We start from the raw sequence: 23,677 nt of genomic DNA on the forward strand, positions 1-23,677 counted from the left end.
GTATCATACTGGGAAAAGGTCCCTCTGAAGGGGGCGTCTCACTGAGGAAGTGAGGGGTCTCCGAAGGAAAGGGCTCCTGGAGGGGCGGGGTTTTGCCGAGGGGTGGGATCTCGAGGAAGGAGGGGCTTCCGGGCAGGTGGAGGCTTCTCTGCAGAGAGATAGGGTCATTTGGAGGAAAGAGTAGGAGGTTGAGGCTGGGTAGTCACTGGACGGATACTCCTCTCTTCCTCTGAACTTTATTCGAGGGAGGCGGGATGGAGTAAGGAGGTGTGGGCCACATCAGGGACGGGCTGGCCACAGGCTCACGATACAACCGCCCGAGAAGGGAGAAAGTGTCAGGGAATCCAGGGGTGTAAGGGTCAAGACCTGGGAAATGGGCAGGCTGGAACAGAGCGCGGGCCGGAAAGGTAGGCAGGTTGCTGGGCTACCTCCGATTGTGGCTAGACCTGAAGTGTCTACTTTTCTGCCCTGCTGGCCCACGGAGCCCAGGAATCCGGCGGCTTCCTGAGCTCGGCTCTCTGTAGACAGTGGACTGAGGGTAGGAGGAGAGAAAGGACACCCAGGGCAGCTAAAAGGTATTTGAGCTGCGCGGACGCACAATCAGCCCATAATTCCCTTCAGTTATTTAGCTCGGGCCTGAACTTATTTGGCCCCGACGTCCCAGACCCTCTCGCCCAGGGTGTCGCTGCCACCGGTTAGGGGTTGCGTACCTGAGGGGGCGTGGCCGCTGCCGGTGGGCCGGGCTGGAAGGAGTTAAGCGGAGGCCCGGCTCAGCCCCGCCCCTGGCAGGCCGCGGAGCCTGAGCCCCAGCGGCGAAGCGGAGCAGCCGCCGCCCGCCCGCCAGCCAGCCCGCCTCCGCCTGCGGGGAGTCCGCCCGCTTGCCCGCCGGCGCCCGGGAGAGCCACTGCCACCACCCGGCCCAGGCCCAGGCCCAGGCCCTGCGCCGAAAGAAGCGGAGCGGCGTTTACCCGGGCCCTGCAAGCCGGCGCGGCGGGGGCGGGCCCAGGATCTTCCGCTGATCTTCCATTCTCCCGGACGGGAGCGGGAGCCCCGGCGTCCCGAATCGGGCTGGGCGCGCGCCCATGGCAAGCGCGGCCTGCCCGGGCCCCGGGGACCCTGCCATGTGAGGCAGGCCGGGGCTGGGGGCCCGGCCATGGCCGGGGAACGGCCCCCACTGCGGGGCCCTGGGCCAGGGCCCGGTGAGGCGCCGGGGGAGGGGCCCCCGGGGCCGGGGGGCACGGGTGGAGGCCCGGGCCGGGGCCGCCCCTCCTCCTACCGGGCTCTCCGCAGCGCTGTGTCCAGCCTGGCGCGCGTGGACGATTTCCACTGCGCCGAGAAGATCGGGGCCGGCTTCTTCTCTGAGGTCTACAAGGTAGGATCAGCAGAGAGGGCAGAGGGGCGGGACCGAGCCTTAGACGGGAGGCTGGAACTAGGGGCCCCAGACTCGGACGACACTCGCGACCTGGCGAATCTGCACGGGACTCGCCGGCCCATGCCGCCCCCAGGTTCGGCACCGACAGTCAGGGCAAGTCATGGTGCTGAAAATGAACAGACTCCCCAGTAACCGGGGAAACACGCTACGGGAGGTGCAGCTGATGAACCGGCTCCGACACCCGAACATCCTAAGGTGAGCGGCCTCAGCCGCTTGCTGAGAAGCTTGCTGGGAGAAGAGGAAAGATCCCGCGGGAAAAGTGGGAACTGTAGAGGGGCCTGGGTTCTCACAGCCTACCCTCCTATCTTCCCCATCCTCTTCCAGGTTCATGGGGGTCTGTGTGCACCAGGGGCAACTGCACGCTCTTACAGAGGTGAGGATGGGCCAGGAAGGAGGGGACCCCCCACCATCACCATGGGGAGAGAAAGTCAGCGCCCGATGCATCTACAGAGGAATAATGAGAGGCAGCAGGACCTCCTGCCATGGGAGGCTTCCTGAACTTCCCTTTGGGCTAACCACAATAAAAGGCCTCAGTTGGTCACATTCCCTATATGCTCTATAACAATGTTGTCCAATAGAACTTTCTGTAGTGATGAAAATGTTCTGTAGGTACATGTGGGTAGGTAGCAGTAGAAATATGACTAGTGTGACTGGAGAACTGAATGTTTAATTTTATTTAAACTTAATAATTTAAATTTAAATAGTTGCACAGGTCTTGGACAGGACAGCTCTAGAATATGAGCGGGAGATCCTAGCGCACAGACTCACCCTTCTGACCTTTGCGATCCTCCTAAGTGTCCCCTGGCTTATAAGTAGGAGACCTACAGTACAGGCAGAAACCTTGACATTCATTCCCCTTCTGGTCCCATTATGCCCCAGTATATGAATGGGGGAACCCTTGAACAGCTGCTCAGCTCTCCGGAACCCCTGTCCTGGCCTGTCAGGCTCCACCTGGCTCTGGACATTGCCCGCGGCCTGCGGTACCTGCATGCCAAAGGTGTATTCCACCGAGACCTAACATCCAAGGTAGGCTGGCCAGGTGGATGGAGGCATGAAAGGGGATTTGAAACTATTACACTGTAACTGACCCATGGATGTTGGAATGTGGATAGTAGACATATTAGGATGTTGGGCTAGCAAAGCATTGGAGAATGGGGGACTGGGGTGAAGGGGAGCTCTAAGGGGCTGGGTACCAGCCTATGTTTGCAGTGATAGATGAAATTGCCAGATTGGGGTGCATTAGAGAACTGGTAGATCAGAGAGGGTTGGGGTTCTTCTGGAGTGACAGGGCTTTGGGGTGTATATTGGGAGATAAGAGAACAGAAGATGTTGGGTGTATGGGGATGCTATGTGTGTGTCAGAACTGTCTGATCCGACGGGAAGACCAAGGCTTCACGGCTGTTGTGGGTGACTTCGGGCTGGCTGAAAAGATTCCTGTGTATAGGTGAGGTGAATGCCCCTGTGCTCCCTAAACTTTCTAGAAGGCCCCTATCTAAATGAAGCCTCCAGAGACATTTTCCTTGGAGTGGGGAGGGGGCTGACCTCATCCCCTTTTGTTTAGGGGGGTTATCTGAGTGAGCTGTTTCTGACCACTCTGCCCCTACCCCTGCAGGGAAGGGGCAAGAAAGGAGCCATTGGCTGTGGTAGGTTCCCCATACTGGATGGCTCCAGAGGTGTTGCGGGGTGAGCTGTATGATGAGAAGGTAAGACATCAATCCTTCAGATACCCAAGGCCTTCCAGAGACCTTCGAGATACTTTTATAAGGTCCCATCCCAATTTCCTTAACAGCCCTACTGAATATTTAGGAGACCCCCAAGATCTCCCTTCCCCTTCATAGGCACCCCTCTAACACATGAAACTATCAAGACTTCCCCCCAAATTCTGACATATTCTGACAAAATTCTGACATGAAAACTGTCAGTTCCTTCCACTGACATTCTCTCCTCCCCCCAGGCTGATGTCTTTGCCTTTGGGATTGTCCTCTGTGAGCTCATTGCACGAGTACCTGCCGACCCAGATTACCTACCCCGTACTGAGGTGAATGATGTCTCCAGGTTTGAAAAGGAGGAGCTCTAGACTGGTTCTCTGGAGGTTGAGGTCCTGACTGGGGGGCAGAAGGAAAACCCAAGGAAGGCTGACTTGAAGGCCCCTCTTCTCTGTACCCACAGGACTTCGGCCTGGATGTACCTGCTTTCCAGACCCTGGTAGGGGATGACTGCCCACTGCCCTTCCTGCTCCTGGCCATCCACTGCTGCAGTGTAAGATCCTCACTCCGTTTCCTTGCCTACCACCCACATCCATCAGCTAGCAAGGCTTTCCTGTCCCAGGTGGTGAAGGAAAACTCAGGGACCCTCTTTTGGAGCAATGAATGAAGCTGTTCCTTTCTCTCCCCATCAGATGGAACCCAGCACTCGTGCTCCCTTCACCGAAATCACCCAGCACCTGGAATGGATCCTTGAGCAGCTGCCTGAGCCATCCCCCCTCACCAGGGCTCCCCTGACACACAATCAGAGTAAGTGAGCATGACCTTGACCCAACATAAGTCCTTTTGCGTCTCTTCCCTAGGACTGAGGGAATTGTCTGGGGAAGACTAAGTGTATTTATTAGCTGAGACGGCTGTGGGTGGGTGGTGGTGAAAGGACATCTCAAAAAAGGATATTTTCAAATTCTAGAGCCAAGGAAGGAGAAGGAGGAAAGAAGAGGTAAAGGAGGGCTAGAGGTGACATCTCCCCCTTTCCAAAGTACCCAGTGGAACTCCCTTTTGTAAGCTCTAGTCCCACCAGCCTCCTGGTGAATACTGAGGCCTCAAGGAACTATGATCAATGCTAAGAACAGTAACCACACACTTCTCTGTCTACAGGGTCTGTTTCAAGAGGGGGTCCATCTGCCACACTTCCTAGGCCAGACCCCCGGCTTTCCCGAAGCCGTTCAGACCTCTTCCTGCCCCCATCACCGGAATCACCCCCCAACTGGGGGGACAATCTGACTCGAGTCAACCCCTTTTCACTCCGGGAAGACCTCAGGGGAGGCAAGATCAAGCTGTTGGACACACCCAGCAAGCCAGTCGCCCCCCTGCCCCTTGTACCACCATCACCACTGCCCTCCACCCAACTGCCCTTGGTGACCACTCCAGAGACCCTCGTCCAGCCTGGGACACCTGCCCGTCGCTGCCGCTCGCTACCATCATCCCCTGAACTTCCCCGACGTATGGAGACAGCACTGCCAGGTCCTGGCCCCCCCACTATGGGCCCCTCGGCTGAAGAAAGAATGGAGTGTGAGGGCAGTAGCCCTGAGCCAGAACCCCCAGGACCAGCTCCCCAGCTGCCCCTGGCCGTGGCCACAGACAACTTCATCAGCACTTGTTCCTCAGCCTCCCAGCCCTGGTCCCCTAGATCAGGACCTACCCTTAACAACAACCCCCCAGCTGTGGTGGTGAACTCCCCACAAGGCTGGGCTGGGGAGCCCTGGAACCGAGCCCAGCATAGCCTGCCCCGGGCAGCAGCCCTGGAGCGGACAGAACCCTCGCCGCCCCCCTCAGCTCCCCGGGAGTCTGATGAGGGGCTGCCCTGCCCTGGCTGCTGTCTTGGCCCTTTCAGCTTTGGCTTCCTGTCCATGTGCCCCCGCCCCACACCAGCTGTTGCCCGCTACCGCAACCTGAACTGTGAGGCGGGCAGTCTCCTCTGCCACCGAGGGCACCATGCCAAGCCTCCCACACCCGGCCTGCAGCTGCCTGGGGCACGCTCTTAGCAGTAGAGCCTGTGGTCTCTGGCCTCCAACCTTGGCCTTCAGGATGCCCTGTGAGGACAGAGCACACATACTGGACAGTGCCAGCCCCAGATGGGCTGACCAGCTCTTCTCCCCATGTAGGGGAACCTCAGCATGGACTCAAGGGACAGAACATTTCCTATCTAGCCCCTGGGCTTGCTCTCCCGTGGGCGATCACTGAACCAGACAAAGCATTGCTGACACATGAGACTAACACGTGCAAATTATTTAAAAATATTTCAATAAAACTGCCTGGCTGGCTCCGGGCTGCCCCTATCCACTCAGCCCATGCGCCCTCCTCCACCCCGCCCCCAATTCCACTATGGGAAGTTCTTGGGGAGGCCAAAATCTCTTCTAGAGACTTCTTCACCCACTTCCCCAGGAACAGTCCAGTTTCTGGGACAGGATTTCAAGCAGGCGGCAGTCTGGCTAGAAGTGTTGGGCATGGATCAGCCCTTGCCTGGGCACTGCCCACAGAAGAGTGAAAGAACATTGGAGGGAGATGATCTTAGGGCCTGCAGGCTGCAGTTACAGGTGAGGGGCACAGGCTCTTGTTGGCACATGTACCTGTAAGAGTAAAGCATCAGTGAGCTCCACATTCACTGTTATTAAGAATGCTCATCCAGCTCATCCCATCTTCTCAGACAGCCAAGAAGCCTCCCTCCAGTTCCAGGCCTTCCCTGCCCAACCCCCCCTTACATAAGCAGACCAAGGCCCTGAAGTCTGTAGAGGTGACTGTCACTCTCAGGAATAAGTTTTTCCCCTGACTTCTGAGCCCCTGCTCTGAGATCCTCTCCCTCCTCCCTCCCCAACTCTCCTCTCGTGCCTCAGTCCCATCCCTCGTGCTTACCCAACTCAGGGCAAAGAGTAGTCCTTATCTGGATTCCCGAAAGCTGCCATCTCACAGATGCAGGGAAGATGAGAAGTGCAGTCCTCCTGCTGCCCCTTTGGCCAACTGGTTTGTACCTTGTAACATCTTGAGCTTCGACCATAAGACCTAAAGATTGGTGAAGTAGAACTGGGATAAAATTCTGCCCCTCCCACCCCACCCCCCCATTTCACCCCACCCCCACCCCCACTCCCTTCTCTCCCCTTGCCCTGCATTAAATACAATGAAGTCCTAGCTTGCCCTGCCTGCCTAAGGCCACGTCTGGGCATGGTTCACGGGACAGATGTCTTTTCCAACCCGAAGAGGCTTTAGGACCAGGGGAGGGAAAAATCACCCAAGATGTTAAAGATGGAAACCCCAGTTAGGGAACATGGATGATGACTACCCTGTTTCAGGGTCCCTGGAGTTGATCTTCAAAGTTATCCCACTGCTCCCTTACTTCCTGGGGCAACTCTAGTGCCAAGTGGTCCTGACGGAGAAAGTGCCACCTCAGTTTCGGTAGCCTTGTCAAGGGACAGAAAGTTAGATGCCAGGGTTCATCAGCTGTGAAGCCCTAGCTAAAGCCTCACCTTCTTCCTCTGAGAGAAAGACGACATAGGTCCCAACCCAGTAACTTAAGGGCGCCTGGGTGACTCAGTCAGTTAAGATCCAACTTCAGCCCAGGTTATGGTCTCATGGTTTGTGGGTTCAAAGCCCCACATCTAGCTCTGTGCTGACAGTGCAGAACCTACTTGGGGTTCTCTCTCTCTCTCTCTCTCTCTCTCTCTCTCTTTTTCACAAATAAGTAAACTTTAAAAAAAAAAAAAAAAAAAAAGGTCCCCACCTAGTAACTTAAAAAAAAAAAAAAAAAGTGCCAGGGACTGCTAGGTACTGGGGAGAGGACAGAGAATAAGACTGTCCTAAGAAGTTATTAAGTAAAGAAAATGCACAAATAGGCAATTACAATATTGACTTATGAAAGAGTTTTGGGAGCAGGAACTGGAGAGGAATCTCAATACTATGTCTTTATGAAGGAATTAAGGAGTTGGACATGCCCAGGAATCCTAACAGACTTACCCAGAGGATTTTTTACTATCAGCCTGCTGCCGCATCTTAATATAGCTGGAGATAGCCCAAAATGAACCAGGAGGATTAACTTCTGTCAACATCTTCCTCGCACTGTTGAGATAATTACTCTGAGGGGAGATTCAGAGAGATGAGAGGTATGTGGAAAATGATGAGAAATATTCCAATATGTTGGGGGGGAGGGGCAAGGGGGGGTAGGGGAGGGAATGGGCCAGTGGAAGAAAATGAACACTACAGGGAGCCCTATGAGCTTTGACCAAGAGGACTGTGTCTGACTGGTACATGACATCAGCTCATCAGTGACCTATCCCTGCAGCCTTCAAGCCACCATGCAGATGGAGGCTCACCCTTCAGTTCACCTCCCAGCTGGGTAAGAATTTCTGCCAGCCTTTGAAGGGGAGTCATTCCATGAGCTGCTCTGTTCACAAGGAGCCAGTCCTTTCAATCCAGCCCACCAGTTTGGGACCTCTCTGCCTGATATTCCATGAGAGTCAAAGAAGCTACTAAGCAGCGCTGAGAGCTGAGCAGAAAGCTGAGATGAGAAACAGGTTAAAGTAAAGATGGTTCATAAGCTTCAACTCTCATGCCACCTCCAGTCAGTTGGTAGGGGCCACCTCAAGCACTGTGCTGAGAAGCTGCACGGAAAAAGGACGCGTGCCACATGTGCACTGCCATTCCTAACTGACGGCACAGATCCCTCTACCCACTACGGTCTGTAAATGAGGGTATGCTTACTGAGTAATAAATCTCATTGAAGGTGGCCAGGTCAGAGGACAGAGATTTACAGTGGTTTTGGCTCTCATCCCAAGTTCTTGCAGTAAGTGAGATGTAAAAGCAACTCTTCTCATTCAGTATCCATCCTGAGGGACAGCAGGTATCTAAAAACCAGAAAGAATGTGACAGCACAGCCCAAACCCAAGAGGGAGATCTCCCCATTTGGGATGAAAGTGAGGACTCTGCGATCTGGTTGCTCACAGTGTCCCCCTCAGTCTAATCTCGGCACCTTTACTGACTTCTAACACTTGATCTTTACGATCTTTCTTTCTTCGGCCTCCCCTAGTAATTCCATTCCTACACACATTTAGGAAAAGCCTTTGGTATTCAACAACATCACTCCTTAACAGGCTGGGAGCTTTATTTTCATAGGGCTCATGGTACTACTACCGATTTCTGAATGATTGCAGCCTCCCCCCTACACCTTGGCTAACCTCACCTGGGCCCCCCATAAGTGTTCAGTAGGCTCTAATTCATCTCAATAAGTCCTTAAGCATTCCTCACTGCATATTCAAAACTTTCCCATACCCCTCAAGCTGCTAGCCACCTCCCCTTTCCTCCCCACTCTTCCACAAGTAATAACCTTCGTTCCTGTTCTGCTGAAATTGTCAGACACTTGATGTGAACTCTCTCCATTTCCTTCCCTTCCACCCCAAAATTTGTCCCTTCCCTGTTCCTCTCTTCCTGACCATAAGAAATAAACATCCCTCTTTCTTCAACAGCCCCCAGTCTGCGCTCATGATCCCAACCCACCTCTCTCATTGCTTTGTTCCATGAGTCCTACCTCCATCACTCAAAGATCATTCCTTCCCCACTCTCTCCCTCTCTTCTGTCTACATTTTCTCATGTCCCCACCTAGCTACTCTCTTGCGTTTCTGTCCCATGGCAACTAAAAGGAATAAAAAGTCAGTGTGGCCACCATGGAAGAGGCTGAGAGGATAAGGGTCATGCTGAAAAGTAGGCAGAGACTTTGGTAGCCAGGTGAAGGACTTTTTATATTACAAGGAAGAATAAGTCAACACGGGGTTTTACATAGAGGAGTTTTGTTCACTGGCTGTATCCCAAGTGCTTGGTCACAGCACTGGACCAAATAGTATTTATTGCATAACTTTTGATGTAATTAATTAACTGGATGACATGATCAGATTTTTGTTTTTAAAGGATCACCCCGGCTGCAACATGAAACGTGGATGGGGGAGGGAGGTGTGGAGGGATGTTTAGGAAAAACAGTGCAGCAAGCTGCCACAGTTATCGTTGCAGAAGATGGGGGTGGGCAAAAATGTGAACAAAAGTATAGATGCAGGGGTGGAAAATGGAGGGAGTTCCTCTGCCGGAGTCGGGCACTTGACTCTCGGGCACTTTCTGCTGAAAGTGACAGAGAAGGTGGTGGGGTAAGGAGCTATCGTGGAGGGCAAGCCACCACTGCACAGCTGCCAGGCAGCATTGAGGGACCGGCTGGGATGGAGACTAGAGTTCTGGTGGCAACAAGCAGAATGACCACCCAATATGGCACACGTGGGTGCAGGCATGCGCCAGGTGGGCACTTGAGTTCATCAGGTGATCAACTCTGGTGCACCAGAAGGTGCAAAGGAACAAAAGAGCGAGTGGTTCAAGTGATGGATAGAGAAGTGCCAGCTGATGCAAAGGAAACAGGAGAGATAGTGGGTTAGAGGCCTCAATGAGGTTAAAGACGTGTAGGGAAAGCTTGGAGGAGGTGGGTGTGGTCAGAGTGGAGGTCTGAAGGAGCGCCTGGGCCTGGCGGGCTCAGTTGGAAGAGCATGCAACTTTTGCTCTCAGGGTCGTGAGTGCGAGCCACGCATAGGGGGTAGCGATTACATCAGTAATACATGCATATATACATACATAAAGAGACACCTGGGTGGCTCAGTCAGTTAAGAGTCTATTGACTTCAGCTCAGCTCATGATCTCACGATTTGTGAGATTGAGTCCCACATTGGGCTCTGTGCTGACAGTGCAGAGCCTGCTTGAGATTCTCTGTCTCCCTCTCTCTCTCTGCCCCTCCCCTGCTCGAACTCTCTCTCTCTCTCTCTCAAAATAAATAAACTTTAAAACAAACAAACAACAAATAAAAAACAGATCTTGGAGTTGAGATCGGAAACTAGCCTTTTAGTGGAAGAGCAGTTTAGGATGCTGGGACCTAGGGTGTAGCTGAGGGAACGGGTGACAGCACTGCACGGAACTGAGAGTCATAGAGAATAAGAAGGCTAAAGAAATGAGGACTGGGTGTGTCTGCACATAATCTTACTATCTAAAGCCTTGGGGGAGTTATCCAGATGCCCCCTAAACTAGACAGAGCCTAACCTGGACCATAGGCCACCAGTCCGTGAACATTCCAGTTGCCTTGGCCCTGGTACCTCTAATCTCAGCCTGCTTTTTGCACCGCCTCTCTCCTTTTATGTGACCCCCTCCTTCACCCCCACACACTGCCTGGGCTCCTGCCTTCAAAATAGATGAACGCTCCACCCCAGTTCCCTACCCCACATTACCCACCCCCACCTCATTGTGAGTGCCACCCACACTTGAGAGCTTCAGCTACTTTGCCCCACCGCCCCTCATCAATCACTAATTCTTAACCTTTGAGGAATCTCAGATGTAGTGAGAAATAAAGCTATAGACCCTCTCTTTAGAAAAATGTGCAAACAACCAGGTTCACATCCAAATTCAGGGGGTTCCCAGATCTTTGACTCTGATATCAAACCACATGAGACCTGAGTTTGGTGCTTTGGACAGTGAGATCTGCATTGCTGGCTGCCACCCTCCTCTCCTGGAGGATCTGCCTTAGAGCTGGGTGAGTCGCCCTAAATCCAGTATGCAACTTGATCCTCCTCTCTGTTAGCCAAGGCTGCACAGCTTGTGTCAGCCACCACTCTGATTTACGACCCCTTTCCTCAACAACTTAATACGGCCCCTGATAGATAGATCCTGCCCCTGCCACGAGTGTGTCCTCATTTCAATCCGTCCCTCACGCACACCCTCCCATCTTTCCTCTCCCAGAGCAGATACCTGATAAGGGGCATGTGAACAAGGGCTTCATTGTATCCTGCATCCGGCTTAGCCTCTGCTCCAAGGTCCTCCTCTGCACCTCCTCACTTTGCAAGGCCTCCTTGGTCTTCTCCCTGTCAGACTGGCAGGCCTGTAACTGCTCTTGGGTAGCCTGGTGAACCCTCTGTTCCTCCTGTAGTGCTTCCTGACTCAGGGCTAGTTCCCTCTTGGACCCCTGCAGATCCTCTTCCCTCTTCCCCAGCTGGGTTATCTTTAGGTGGAGCTGCTGCCTCAGGCTGCTGTTAGTGGCTTCCAGAACACTGTTCATCTGCTGGAGCTGCTGAGATCCCTGCAGATCTGTTCAGCCATAATGAGATTTGGAGGACATCTTCCTCAGCCATGCTCTGGTGCCCTGAGACTTCAGCATCAGTCTTTTGTCTGCTCTTGCAAATTTTTGCATAACAGGCTGAAATATAGGATCTGACTGCCTAAAGCTTAAGGAGGTACTGGATCAGGTAAGGACAATTTAGGAAGACACGGCACTCTAAAACAGACCTGGCTGGAAACCAGACCAAAAGCTAATTAGGTGGTGGTGACTGGGGGCCCTGCCCAGAGAAGGGCAGCCGCTGGAGACAGTAGGGGAGAAAATTGCTTGGGGTAAGTGGGAAAGGGGGGACGGCCATACTCACAGCGCACTCCCAGGCAGATGGCGGCCACCCCTAACAGCAGGCAGGCGAGGAGCAGGCCAAGAAAGAGGTACAGCGTGCAGGCTGCGCGGCCTTAGGGAGACAGTGGGATGAAGGGCAGAGACCCCCACGAAAGTCTATAGCCTGAGGGGCTGGCTGGGTGGGTGGTATTCATGGGAAAGGGCATCCCTCAGAGGACGTGGTGCAGGCATGGTGGGTTTTGTCGGGTAGTGGGTTTCCGCAGGTAGCGAGGGAAGATGTTCCAGAATAAGGGCTGGGATTGCTGCTGGTAAGGATTGAGGGGCGCTACCTGGTAACATGGGACTAAATCTCAGACGGAGACAGAGGACGGGGATATAGGAGTGGGGACCATCGTAACGGGGGGAGACGGGAGGATCTAGGTCAACCTGTGGGAAAGATATATGTGGATATTGGGGGTGAAAAGGACGGGGAAGGGGGTCTCGGGGCTGCCCGCGCAGTCCGGAGGGCTGTTCCGGCAAACTCTCGGTACCAGACCCGCACACCGCCGGGCAGGGCACCAGCCCAGCTGGGACCCCGCCAGCACTTCACTTCGCTATCACCTCCCGGAGCTGCAGCGCCGGGTAGGTGAAGTGAGGGCGGCCGCCCTGCGGGAGGCCCCGCCGCGTGCCCGAGCGCGAGCCCTGCGGCGCGGGGAGGGCTCCGTACTCACCAGTGAGAATCCTCCCGGCAGCTGGTGACGCCACGGAGCTCCAGGACGCAGTTGGCTGCTCCGCCTGGAGCCTTGCGGACCGGTGGCTACTCCAGTCTGAAGATGGGAAGCCCCGGGAAATTCCTTTCTTTCCACCCTCTCCTTCTCCACCGCGCCGAGAAGCCTTCAGCGACACGCTAGAGTACTCTGGGACACGCTTAGCATTCTCTGGAGTTCTGCCTCTCCCCCAGGATTCTTGTGTCTCTCCCGGGTCTTACTATATCCTCTCCCCGGGGATCCCCTCCTCTCCCTCCTGGGTCTCCCCTTATGTTTTCCGCAGCCTTCTCCACCCCCCCCCCCCCCATCGGACTGCCCCAAATCCTCTTCCTGGAAGCGCGTCCATCCCCCTCCCCTGCCCTTTCTTCTCTGTCCCATGACTCCCCACTTCCTATTCGAACTCCTCTCCCCACAGGGCTGCCCTGACCCCTCCCCGGATCCCTTGTCTCCACCTTGCCCCCGGGGAGCTTTATTTTTCCCTGGCTCGCATTTATCCAGTGTTCAGTCTTCTCTTTCCTAAGCACCCCCTCCTTTTCCAAGGGTGTTGTCCCCCCCTCTCCAAGAATACTGTGGACTTGCAGCTCGAGACACAGCTCTCCTCACCCCCCCCCACCCCCCCCCACCCCCCCCCACCCCCCCCGCCAAACAGACAGGCTCTGAGCCTTCCGTACCTGCTTTGTCCCCTACTCCAGAAGAGGCCAAGCTCAAGGGCCCACCTGAGACTGAGACTGAGGGCACTTGTACATTCTCGTAGGTGAGTTCCTCATCCTCATCAGCCTCTGGGGCAGGAGAGGAGAGAAAAGGTGGAGGTGGGGTAGAGTCATGAGGGAGCATAAGGTTGCAAAATGAAGGAGATGCTTCTTCCACCCTTACCCTGTCCTGACCGGCTGGAGACGCTCTTCTTCAGGGGAGCCTTCACAAACCGCAGGTCTGCATAGGTGATGGCCTCAGCCATGGCCCTGAGCACCTCTGCTCGCACCCTTCTCCCCCTTCTTCCACTGGCCCCAAGCTTCCCTTGACACTCTCCCCTCTGTCCCTTCACACTCTTAGGCTCTGTGTTCCTTCGGTGACTGCACAGCTTAGTGCTTTACCCTGTGACTTCCAGTTACAAAAGAGGAAGATGTGAGCAAGTCTCAGACAGATGGGTTCAGTGAAGCAGATGGCATCCCTAAGCCTCTGCCAGAGGGACAGCCTGGGAAACTGAGGTCCAGAACATGTGGGTAGAGGCTGGAGGTGTCAGGGCTCACTACTCAGGCCTGTCCCTGTGTCCTGCCTGTGCTCCCCCTTCATGCATCCCAGACCCATTTTGGCAGTACTGGGCTCTAAATGCCTATCCTCCTGATCATCTACCCTGATTTGCCCCATGCTCTTCTCTTGGCTGCTCTGTGCACAGGCCTATCTATGTGTTGTCAGAGCTCTTTTGTGCCCAACTAAACACAGAGGATGTCCCCAGTCATTGCTCCAGAATGGAACTCCATCCTCTCCATCACACTGGGGTATCCTACTTTGGAGCCCGTGCTCCTCCTCATCCTGCGGTTCCTAGCAGATGTAGGTTCCCAGAAAGAGGCCCTTGATTTGGTGGAGCTCATTTCCTTATCAGTTTGGGGGCTTTCAGGGTAGATTCAGCTCCCCTCCAGCTGTAGTCCTACAGGGCTTCTGAGGATCTCACACATAGGAAGGTTCTCACTCCAAAGCCCTTCCTGAGAATGTGGCAGCCCTTTGGAGGATGCAGAGGACCTGGGGCCACACTGCTTCTCTTCTATAAACTCCCCCAGACTCCCTCTTCACAAACTCTCCCTGGCCTTCTGGACCCTTGTTCCCTTCTGACTACATGTTTGGCCAATCAGCCCCTTCCCCATCCATCTTGCCCCCTGCTGGACTTGGGACATCTGAGCTGGATCCAGCAAGCTGAGTCCAGGAGGCAGAAGCTTGGGGATAGGCCTGGGCTGGGGGTGAGGATGAGGGACAACCCACAGCTTGTGCACTTTGGGAAAAGCCTGCAGCACGGACCACATATACTCCCTTGTGGGGGGTCAGGGAGCAGGTGAACAAAGGAGTAGTGTGGCGGTGAAGAAGGGCGGCAGCTTCTCTCAGAAGGGAGGCAGGGAAACAAAGCAGGGCTGGGTCCTGAGCGCACGGACTCTGAACCTGAGGTTTTGATATTTTCTTGTTTTGGTTTTAGTTTTTTTCTCTTACTTTCCTTTTAAAGGTCTTCCTTTAAAGAAGAGTCTCAACATTGTCCCTTTACACCCAGCCCCAAGGAAAAAGGGGGCATTCGTGGGAGAAGAGCAGGGGCTGGGAGGCCCTCATGGGTGCCAAGGGCCTAGCTGAGAGGGAGACCAGTGGGGGAGGAGGGGCTGTTGAACAGTAGTTCAAAGGTGCTCCCTAATGTTCTTTTACCAGGATGTGACCCCAAAGGGCTTACTTCCACAGGTGGGAAGAAGCTGGAACAAGACAAGGTATGTAGGTGGGAAAAAACCCACTTGCAGTGGGTGACATCTGCCCCCGCAGAACCTCTTCACACACTGCCACCTCTGTGGGGAGGAAAAAGGAAGGGGAAGGAGGTCCTCACCACATGTTAACAGCCGTAGTGTATGACTAGTGGTGTGTGGAGGGGTGCTGTGATGGGCCCTGTGGGTCTGTTGAGAGCTCTGCCCAATAGCACCCCACAGCCCACGCACAAAAAAGGGCCCACTGAGGTAGAAAAACACATTTGTCACCTGAGGAGAGGCAGGCATATTGCCTGTGTGTGAGTGTGCACGTGTGTACATGCATCCCCGGGTCTTTGCAGGATGTGGGGGTATCTGTGTGAGGTGAGCATCTATGTCAAGGCCTGCTGGGAGGACGAAGCTCTGAGGATTCTGTGGGCTGAAGGGTGCCTGTGAAAGCTGTTATTTTTTTCCATGGCAGGGAATGAGAGGCCATTTTCAGAAAAGTCTTAAAAGGTCATGGGGACAGATTATAGGAGTATTTCTTTTTTAAGACTCACTGTTTCCTAAGGTGTCCCTGCAGCTGTTAACCGTCCTTGCTTAACTAAAGTTTCCAACAACCTTGTCCCCTCCCCCAGTCACCCTATCAGGACCTCCTCCAGATAACAGAGGACAGTGTGTGTTGGTGGCTCCCTGGGGGCCTCTGGGGCCTAAGAGAGTGAGTGGGAGCACATAGAACAGCTGGTGGCATGGGTGGGTGGGGGCTGTCAGGGTACTTGTATCTGTGGTGTATGGGGGCGGGGGCAGTGTGTACATAGATCCGTTTTGCAGGAACATCTGCAGGAATTCAATAAACTATAGATAATATCCCCGTTTTCAGAACCAATACACAAGCAAGCAAGGCCTGGAGGCCAGGTGAAATACCAAACCAAGTGTCCAGTATGTGCTCAAAAAAAGAACCAATGGATATGCTGCCTAAATGGGACCTTGGAGAGGCTTCAAGAGAGAGGGTCCCCAAATGCACCTGGAGTGAGCTAAACTGCACATCCACAATGGCATAGACAACTTAAGCAGTCTTGGCCTGTGTCTCTGTCCTCCTTAGCTCTTGTGGGGATGGTTACACATCTCCTTATGACGTTCTGCTTTCCCTTCCAATGCCGCCTTTTGTGAATAGGGTGTGAGAGAGGGATCCTTCTTCCCCACATGTGTCTTTGCAATATTGACATTCACATTACCTTTCAAGATTGGATATCAGAAAGGACGCCTGAAACTCGTACTGTGCCTCCACTTGCCCAAATGTCAGGAGAGCCTGGGGCCTTTTAAGAGCTGAGAAGCCAGTGCTGTGCATTTCAGCTTTTCCATAACCATTATATCATATGAGCACAGACACCAAAGCCCATTTCTTGCTCTCTCCTGGCCTCTCCATTGTTTGTTACAGGGACTCGGTTGTAAAGGTAGATAACAGGAGGCAGCCCAGCGATGAGGACAGCAAATGAGGAATTTGCTGTGTGGAAAGGGGCTCATCTGTATAAATTTTGGTGAAGTCCAGCCCACATCAAGAAGTCAAGGAAGGCTTATGAGACCCTGAAAACCAGGTTGTATACAACTTCATTACTTTAGTCCACTGGCTCTGGGAGGCTCTAATTTATAGACAGAGCATGGTAGGCAGAATAATGGCCTCTCCAAAATGTTCACACTTTAATCCCCAGAATCTGTGAGTATGTTACTTTACTTGACAAAAATGTAAATGTGGTTAAGGACTTACTGCATTTAGTAAAAACATCCAAGTATGTTAAATAATAAGAATAATAACAGGCATCTCTGTCTAAATGTTTTTTTTCAATGTTTATTTATTTTTGAGAGAGAGAGACAGAGCGTGAGTAGGGGAGGGGCAGGGAGAGAGGGAGACACAGAATCTGAAGCAGGCTCCAGGCTCTGAGCTGTCAGCACAGAGCCCGACGCAGGGCTCAAACTCACAAACTGTGAGATCATGACCTGAGCCAAAGTCAGACACTCAACCAACTGAGCCACCCAGGTGCCCCACTAAATGTTTATTTTAATGGAAGTGGTTTTAGTATTTCACCCTTGAGAACAATGTTTGCTGTTAAGTTTTAGTAAAAAGCCTTCATTATATTTCAGCAGTTTTCCTCTTTTTCATTTTTACATAGAATTTTTATAAGGAACTATATTAAATTAAGCTGGCTCTAACTATTAAATATGGGAGCTTTTCTTCTTTTCCTATAGTTTTGACTAAATTAAATGGCATGGAAGCTATCATTATTTAAGAATAGATAAAACTTAGTTCTGGTGTCATTTGAATGCAATCTTGTCTAAAAGTAGGTCTATAATCACCTTTTTATTCTAGTCTTTTCTAAGATAAGTTGAGCTATTCAAGCTTTCTTCTTTCTCTTGGGCCAATTTTAGTAATTTACATTTTTCCTAAAATGTATCTATTACCTCTAAATTTTCAAGTTAGTTGAGGAATTTTATTTATTATTATTATTATTTTTAATGTTTATTTATTTTTGAGAGAGACAGAGCATGAGCGGGGGAGGGGGGGAGAGAGAAGGAGACCTAGAATGTGAAGCAGGCTCCAGGCTCTGAGCTGTCAGCACAGAGCCCTACGCAGGGCTTGTACTCACAAGCTGCAAGATCATGACCTGAGCTGAAGTCAGCCGCCCAACTGATTGGGCCACCCGGGTGCCCTGATGAGGAATTTTAAGTTGCACCTTTTTATAATTCTTTAATTCTTTCTTCTAACTAATATTGTCTATTTTTACTCCTTTTTTCTTTGTGTGTGTGTGTGTGTGTGTGTGCATGCTTGTAAGAGGTTTATTAGGCCTTTTATTTATTTATTTTTTAATGTTTAATTATTTTTGACAGAGAGACAGAGCATGAATGGGGGAGGAGCAGAGAGAGAGGGAGACACAGAATCTGAAGCCAACTCCAGGCTCCGAGCTCTCAGCACAGAGCCTGACGCGGGGCTCGAACTCACATACCTCGAGATCATGACCTGAGCTGAAGTCGGAAGCTCAACCGACAGAGCCAGCCAGGCGCCCCTTTATTAGCCCTTTTAAAGAACTTTTTAAAGTGTATGCTCTTTAGTATTTTTGTTGGTTCTCCGTTTCATTCATGTCAGCTTTTGATATTTCCTGCTTATTTTTGGTTTCTTGTTCTTTTTGTAATCTATTGAAATAAGTACTCCCCTTTCTCTCTCTCTCTCTCTCTCTCTCTCTCTCTCTCTCTCTCTCTCTTTTAAGCTTGCTATCTTTATAGCATTTGGGGCATATATGATACAGGGCAATTGAGATGGCATCCAGTATTACACTATTTTTTCATTAAGCATTTAAATTTTGTAAATACTATAATTTTGTTCTTTTTTAAAACCAGCTTTACTGTATTGTAATTGGCACGCAATAAATTTTATCAGTATTAAGTGTACAATCCTATGAGTTTTGACAAATGTATTCAGTCATGTAACCACCACCACAATCAAGATCCAGAAGACTCCCATCATCCTAAAAGTTCCCTCCTACCTCTTTGCAAGCAATCCTCACACCACTTCCAGCTGGTAACTTAAATTCCCCTTGTTGGATACCAGTATTACCACTGCTTTCTGTTTATCTGCCTGGTGTCTCTTTCCCATATTTTTAATTTGAATCTTTATCACTTTGCCTTTTTTTTCTTTAATGTTTATTTGTTTTTGAGAGAGAGAGAAAGAGCGCATGTGAGGGGCAGAAAGAGAGGGGGACAGAGGATCTGAAGGAGGCTCCTCGCTGACAACAGAAAGCCTAATGTGGGGCTTGAACTCACGAATTGTGGGATCATGACCTGAGCCCAAGTAGGGTGCTTAACCCACTGAGCCACCCAGGTGCCCCTTGATCACTTTGCTTAGAAGAAGTATGTTTCTTCTAAGTAGCATTGACCAGATTTTGACTTATAAGAAAGTCTTAGAGTCTTTTAATGGAAGAATTCAGTCCACTCATATTACTATACTGAGTGATATATTTGATTTATTTCCATCTTACTTGTTTTTGAATTTGTAAACATTGTTGTGAACCCTTCTTTACCTTTGTTGGATTGAATGAATGGCTATTCATCCCATTTTCTCCTTGTTAATTTGGAGTTTGTCGTTCTATTAATAGTTACCATCTTTTGCCTTGTTCTCTGAAATAGATGCACATGATTGTTCTAGTATGTGAAAACAGAACAACTATTTCCATCATACTTTACTTATCTTCTACTTCCTCCCCACCTCAATAAGAAATGGTCTTTAGACTACTTTCACTACCTTTCCTCCTCCTTCCCCCCCACCACCCCAGATCCTTGGAACACTTACCTTTGACTTACCCTCACCACCTGATTCCAGAGTTTTCTTGAGATGATTCAGTCCCTATTAGAAGTTCCTTTACAATGTATGTGTTCCTTCTGTTTCAAGAGTTTTAGCATTTATATGATGTACTATACATATATAGAAATATAGATATAAATATATAGATCATGGTTCGTTGCACTCCACCGTTTTCTTTCCTCTTCCCTTGACCTTCCCCTATCTTGAAGTCTGTTCTAATTCATTTGTTGTTTCATTAGAGTCTTTTCTTAAAAGTGTTTCTCAGATGAGATACTGACTAATTTTTGCAAATCTTCAAATATCTTTCTTTCCTTCTTTAGCTAGGCCCTGGTTGAAGGCCTTTTCTTCCATTAACTCACATTCAGTTTTGCTGTCTTTTAACTTCCAGGGTTGCATAGGAAGAAAGAACTTTCTTTCTGCTTGGAAATGTGTAAGATTTCCCTTATCCTTAGAGTTCAGGAATTTTAACCTGTATAGGGCTGTCTTTCTTCAGCTCAGGGAAATTTCACCTATTATTTAATCATAACCTCTTCTCTACTGTTCCTTTTCTCCTGGAACTCACAGAATTTGCAGGCTAAATCTCCTGGGTCTGGTTCAGTCTCTCATCTTTCACCACATAATTTGCATTTCCATATTTTTGTTACATGTTTTGAGATATTTCATCTGTTTAATTTTCTGGACCTCTTTTGGGGTTTAGGAGTAACCATCCTCTCCTTTGATTTATGTATGGAAATTTCTAGTTCTGATATCACATTTTCTAGTTCAGGGAAATCTTTTGTGTTTGACCTTCACACATATCTCCTCCAGGCTCTCATTCAGTCAGAGATCATTTGTTCCCTCCAGCAGGTCTCTCTGCCTTCTGGTTTGTCTGCATTCTCCTGGCCTCAAAGGCCGAGAATTTCAACCCACCATTAGTTTTTCAGAGAGCTGGAAAGATTCAGCAAAGCCACTGATTGTTCCTGGGAAGTCGGCTGTTTCTGGGACTTGCTGCCTTCCTGAAGGTCCTTGTTCTTGGCTCTGAGGCTGTCCTCCAGAAACTGGTCTGCAGGAAATTCTCTCTGCCAGGAACTCAGAAGAGCCCATTTAAAGTTCGTCCTCTATAGCTGGGAGTCATCAGGGATTGTGGAATGGAGAGGGTTTCCATATACCCAGACTCTCATACACCCAATGTGGGGATCAAACTCAGGAACCATGAGATCATGACCTGAGCTGAAGTCGGACACTTAACTGACTGAGCCACCCAGGCGCCCAGCACTTTTTTTTTCTTTAATGTTTCTTTATTTTTGAGACAGAGAGAGAGAGAAAGAGAGAGTGTATGCGCACTTGAGCAGGGGAGGGGCAGAAAGAGAGGGGGACAGAGGATCTGAAGTGGGCTCTGCACTGACAGCAGAGAGCCCGATGCAGGGTCTGAACTCACAAACTGCAAGATTACAACCTGAGCCAAAGTTGGACACTCAACTGACTGAACCACCCAGGTGCCCCTCAACCTCAGCACTTTTAACTTTTGGGGACAGAAATTCTGTACGATGAATGGCTGACCTGTGTGTTGTAGGATGTTCAGCAGCATCCCTGGCCTCTACCCACTATATATCAATAGCACTCGCTCCCCAGCTGTGACAACTAAACATGTCTCTGGACGTTGCCAAATGTCTCTTGAGGGGCAAAATCACTTCTGTCTGAGAACCACTGTTGTATACCTTTCGATTCTATTTGATTTTTATAACGCATGTGCTCACACTATTGCTCAGTACTCAGTGCAGTACTGAGCACTATTGCTCAGTGCTCAGTAATTAAACATTTAGCTGAGATCATGAGATAGGGGAGAAAATATGAAGCTGTTGTGAAGGAAGCAAAAACAAGAAGTAGAGAATTTACAGTAGAAGATGAGGAAGCAAGTTAGCAAACTGGGAAAAAATTAGGAATAAATAAAAGAAGCAGAAACTCTGTCAGAGAGAGTATCTGAGTTATGGGACAGGAGGAGCAGGAGTGGGAAGACCCATGTACTCCTTTCTCCAAGGTCCCCAATGATGCTGAGATCTGAGATCTGAAATCCAATAACAACAGTCTGCAGGTGCCCAAACATACGATAGCCACTATTCGGTGATTCCCACTCCATTCAGCTTGTTAATTGCCCAGGTGTCCTAAAAGTAAACACCCCTTCACTTTTAAGCTAGGCTAAAGGAGTGTATTCCTTACAAACAAAGCCCATAGACTTAGTGCCCAATGAAGAGATGGGTTCTCCACTGTGTGCTGTCAGTACTATATTCACTTCTTAGCATAATACTTTGAGAGAGACTCTGCTTGGGCACCTAGGTGGCTCAGTTGGTTAAGCATCTGACTCTTGATTTTGGCTAGGTCCTGATCCCAGGGTTGTGAGATCAAGCCCCACATCCGGCTCTGCTTGAGAATGGAGCCTGCTTAAGATTCTCTCTCTCCCTCTTCCTCTGTCCCTTCCCTGTTCATACTTTCACACTCTCTTAAAAAATAAAAAGTAAATTAAAAAAAAGAGAGACTCTGCTCAAGCAAAACAGTGGGAATGATGAGTAGACTTCACATAAGGTCTGTAAAAGGAACTCTAGAGAGCTTTTCCTGGGAAGGTGGGGGAAAAAAAAACTTAGGCCATCCATCAGAGCTGTCATGTACAGGAGGGAGAAGTGTGCTTGTATGATTGTAGCTCAGGAGGCAGAATTGATGACAAAAATAATAGGAGGGCAGATTTTGGCTCCAAATTAAAAAAAAAAAAAAAAAAGTTCTCTCAAAAAGAAAGACTGGAGAGGAGTGCTTGTAAGGTAGCGAGGTCCCTATTTCTGGAAATGTTTAAGAAGTTGGTAGGGTGGTTCCTGCAGTGGGTATAAGCTTGGGCCAGATCTGTCAGCCTCCTCCCAGTTATAGAATTCTAGATATTTAAAAACCTGGAAAGAGGCACACACTAGGCAAAATATTTTAGGGTCAAATGGAACAATAGTACATTTAAGTAAGGCAGAGGAGGGTGGCTGGTGGAGGAGTTGAGCAATAAGGGAAGATCTCAGAGGTTCAGCATCTTCCGCTGGCCCTGGTGTGCTGGTCTTTCCCCCCACAGAATTAGTCAGAACTCGTGGTTGCAAGAGATAGAAAATCTAACTTAGAATGACTTAAGCAAAAAAAAAGAGAATGCATTAGCTTACATAACCAAAAAGTTCAGAAGGCAGATCTAGCTCTGGTCATGTCTGATTCCAAGGTTCAAATGAAGTCATCAAGACTTGGTCTCTCTCCATGTCCCAGCTCTGTTTCCCTCCTTAGGGCCAAAACAAGCTTGGAAGTTTAGACTCTTCTTGACGGAGTACAGAGCAAGGCCAGAAATGGGAGGGGTCTTGGCTGGATGGCTTCCTACGCCCCGCCCACCTATAAGTAATTCCTTAAGAACTTCCAATCTTTGAGCATTTGGCCGTCCCAAAGACCCTTCCTCTTCAGATCTTAGGCTTATCCTCTATCCTCTTAGCTGGAATTTCAGGAAGAGGGAGAAAGCTGGGGCTCCAGAGTGGCTTCCCCTAATGATCCGCCCCTGGGAATTTGCCAGGAACAGGGCACTTCTTATGGCTGAAATCATAACCAGTCAGGGAAGGGAGGCCACTAAGGAATGCACTCCTGGAGCTACAGAAGGGGAGAGAACTACCAGGTATTTGGGAAAGGAGTTGACCAGCTAGAGAGATGAGGCATGGGAGTCCTCGGAAGGTGTCTGAGGTGGATCCGGCTTCCCCAAATTATGTTTCCCAGATACAGGGATCAATGAGTAAGTTGCCACAGTCCTGGCCTGAGGGCCTGAGGGCCTATGCTAGGGCACGAACCTCGGTGATAGACAAGACAGTGAGAAAAATTGAAAGGTTGTAGGGATCAGGGAACCGCAAGTTTGGCGCTCAGCGAAGTTCAGGGCTAAACTCGGCGCGGGGGGTGTGGGGGGGTTGGATAGGGAGGATGGGGGGGGGTGGGGAACGGAACTGTCGGGACTACATTTTCCAGCATGCCGCGGAGGGGAAGCTGTACGCATGCGCAGAGGTCGTGGCAGGCCCGCATGGTGCCTGGCGGGGGCGCTCGGAGTTCGATCGTGAGCTGGCGGAGACCTCAGCAGACAAGGGAAGCCGGTGTGGGGGCGGAGTTTAAGGCCTGGGTTGGTGGTGGTACTGGCTCGACTGCAATTTCCGGCTGGTCCCAGAGGTTGGGGGACCCCAAATCCCTTCTCTTACAGAGTCAGGCTCTCACGTACCCCAGACCGCGGACACATTGAGCAGTCTTCAGACTAGCAATTCTCAGAACCCCACATCCCGCTGCCAGTGGTTCCCTGCATCCAGTGCAGGCCCCGGAAGCCACCTTCCCTCCCACACAGCCTCAGCTGCCTGCTCTTTACCGCGACCGGGGCCTCATCCGGGGGAGGTCTATGTTGGGGTCCTCAGAGGTCCAGAAACCCCGGGACATTTGGGTTATTCTGTGTGTGTGCAGAGGGTCCCCCATCTCATTGGGATCACCAGGCTGGGCTCAGGCGCACCGTTCCCTCTTCTGCTTTTCTCCGAGACTGTGAGTA

At 50.8% G+C, this 23,677-nt stretch overlaps 2 protein-coding genes and 1 long non-coding RNA gene across 5 annotated transcripts; 2 read left to right on the top strand and 1 right to left on the bottom strand.

Moving 5' to 3' along the window:
- The first annotated feature begins 99 nt into the window (after positions 1 to 99).
- TESK1 (testis associated actin remodelling kinase 1) lies at positions 100 to 5,474 on the top strand. Its single transcript, XM_060609370.3, has 10 exons — positions 100 to 1,372; positions 1,506 to 1,627; positions 1,757 to 1,805; positions 2,312 to 2,458; positions 2,794 to 2,876; positions 3,045 to 3,135; positions 3,387 to 3,470; positions 3,602 to 3,691; positions 3,831 to 3,945; positions 4,294 to 5,474. Exons 1-10 carry the CDS (start codon positions 1,154 to 1,156, stop codon positions 5,178 to 5,180), a joined length of 1,887 nt encoding a protein of 628 aa, XP_060465353.1. The 5' UTR covers positions 100 to 1,153; the 3' UTR covers positions 5,181 to 5,474.
- A 34-nt stretch (positions 5,475 to 5,508) lies between these two features.
- CD72 (CD72 molecule) lies at positions 5,509 to 13,349 on the bottom strand. 2 transcript variants are annotated; one of them, XM_060609372.3, is made up of 9 exons: positions 13,216 to 13,349; positions 13,014 to 13,121; positions 12,307 to 12,402; positions 11,619 to 11,708; positions 10,951 to 11,286; positions 7,888 to 8,030; positions 7,144 to 7,262; positions 6,049 to 6,195; positions 5,509 to 5,765 (listed from the first exon to the last, which is right to left on the bottom strand). In XM_060609372.3, the coding sequence occupies exons 1-8, from the start codon at positions 13,295 to 13,297 to the stop codon at positions 6,054 to 6,056; spliced, it is 1,116 nt and encodes a 371-aa protein (XP_060465355.3). In that variant the 5' UTR covers positions 13,298 to 13,349; the 3' UTR covers positions 5,509 to 5,765; positions 6,049 to 6,053. The 2 variants fall into 2 exon arrangements, with proteins under 2 accessions (XP_060465355.3, XP_060465356.3); XM_060609373.3 differs by lacking the exon at positions 11,619 to 11,708.
- Positions 12,983 to 22,966, top strand: LOC132663240 (uncharacterized). Of its 2 annotated transcripts, XR_013551740.2 has the most exons (3): positions 12,983 to 13,096; positions 14,746 to 14,801; positions 16,210 to 22,966. It is a non-coding gene; the product is annotated as an uncharacterized LOC132663240 (long non-coding RNA). The 2 variants fall into 2 exon arrangements; XR_014135960.1 differs by having other exon boundaries at positions 14,746 to 22,966.
- The last annotated feature ends 711 nt before the right edge of the window (positions 22,967 to 23,677 follow it).

Source organism: Panthera onca, chromosome D4 (genome assembly GCF_046562875.1).
Source record: "Panthera onca isolate mPanOnc1 chromosome D4, mPanOnc1 haplotype 2, whole genome shotgun sequence".
NCBI lineage: Eukaryota > Metazoa > Chordata > Mammalia > Carnivora > Felidae > Panthera > Panthera onca.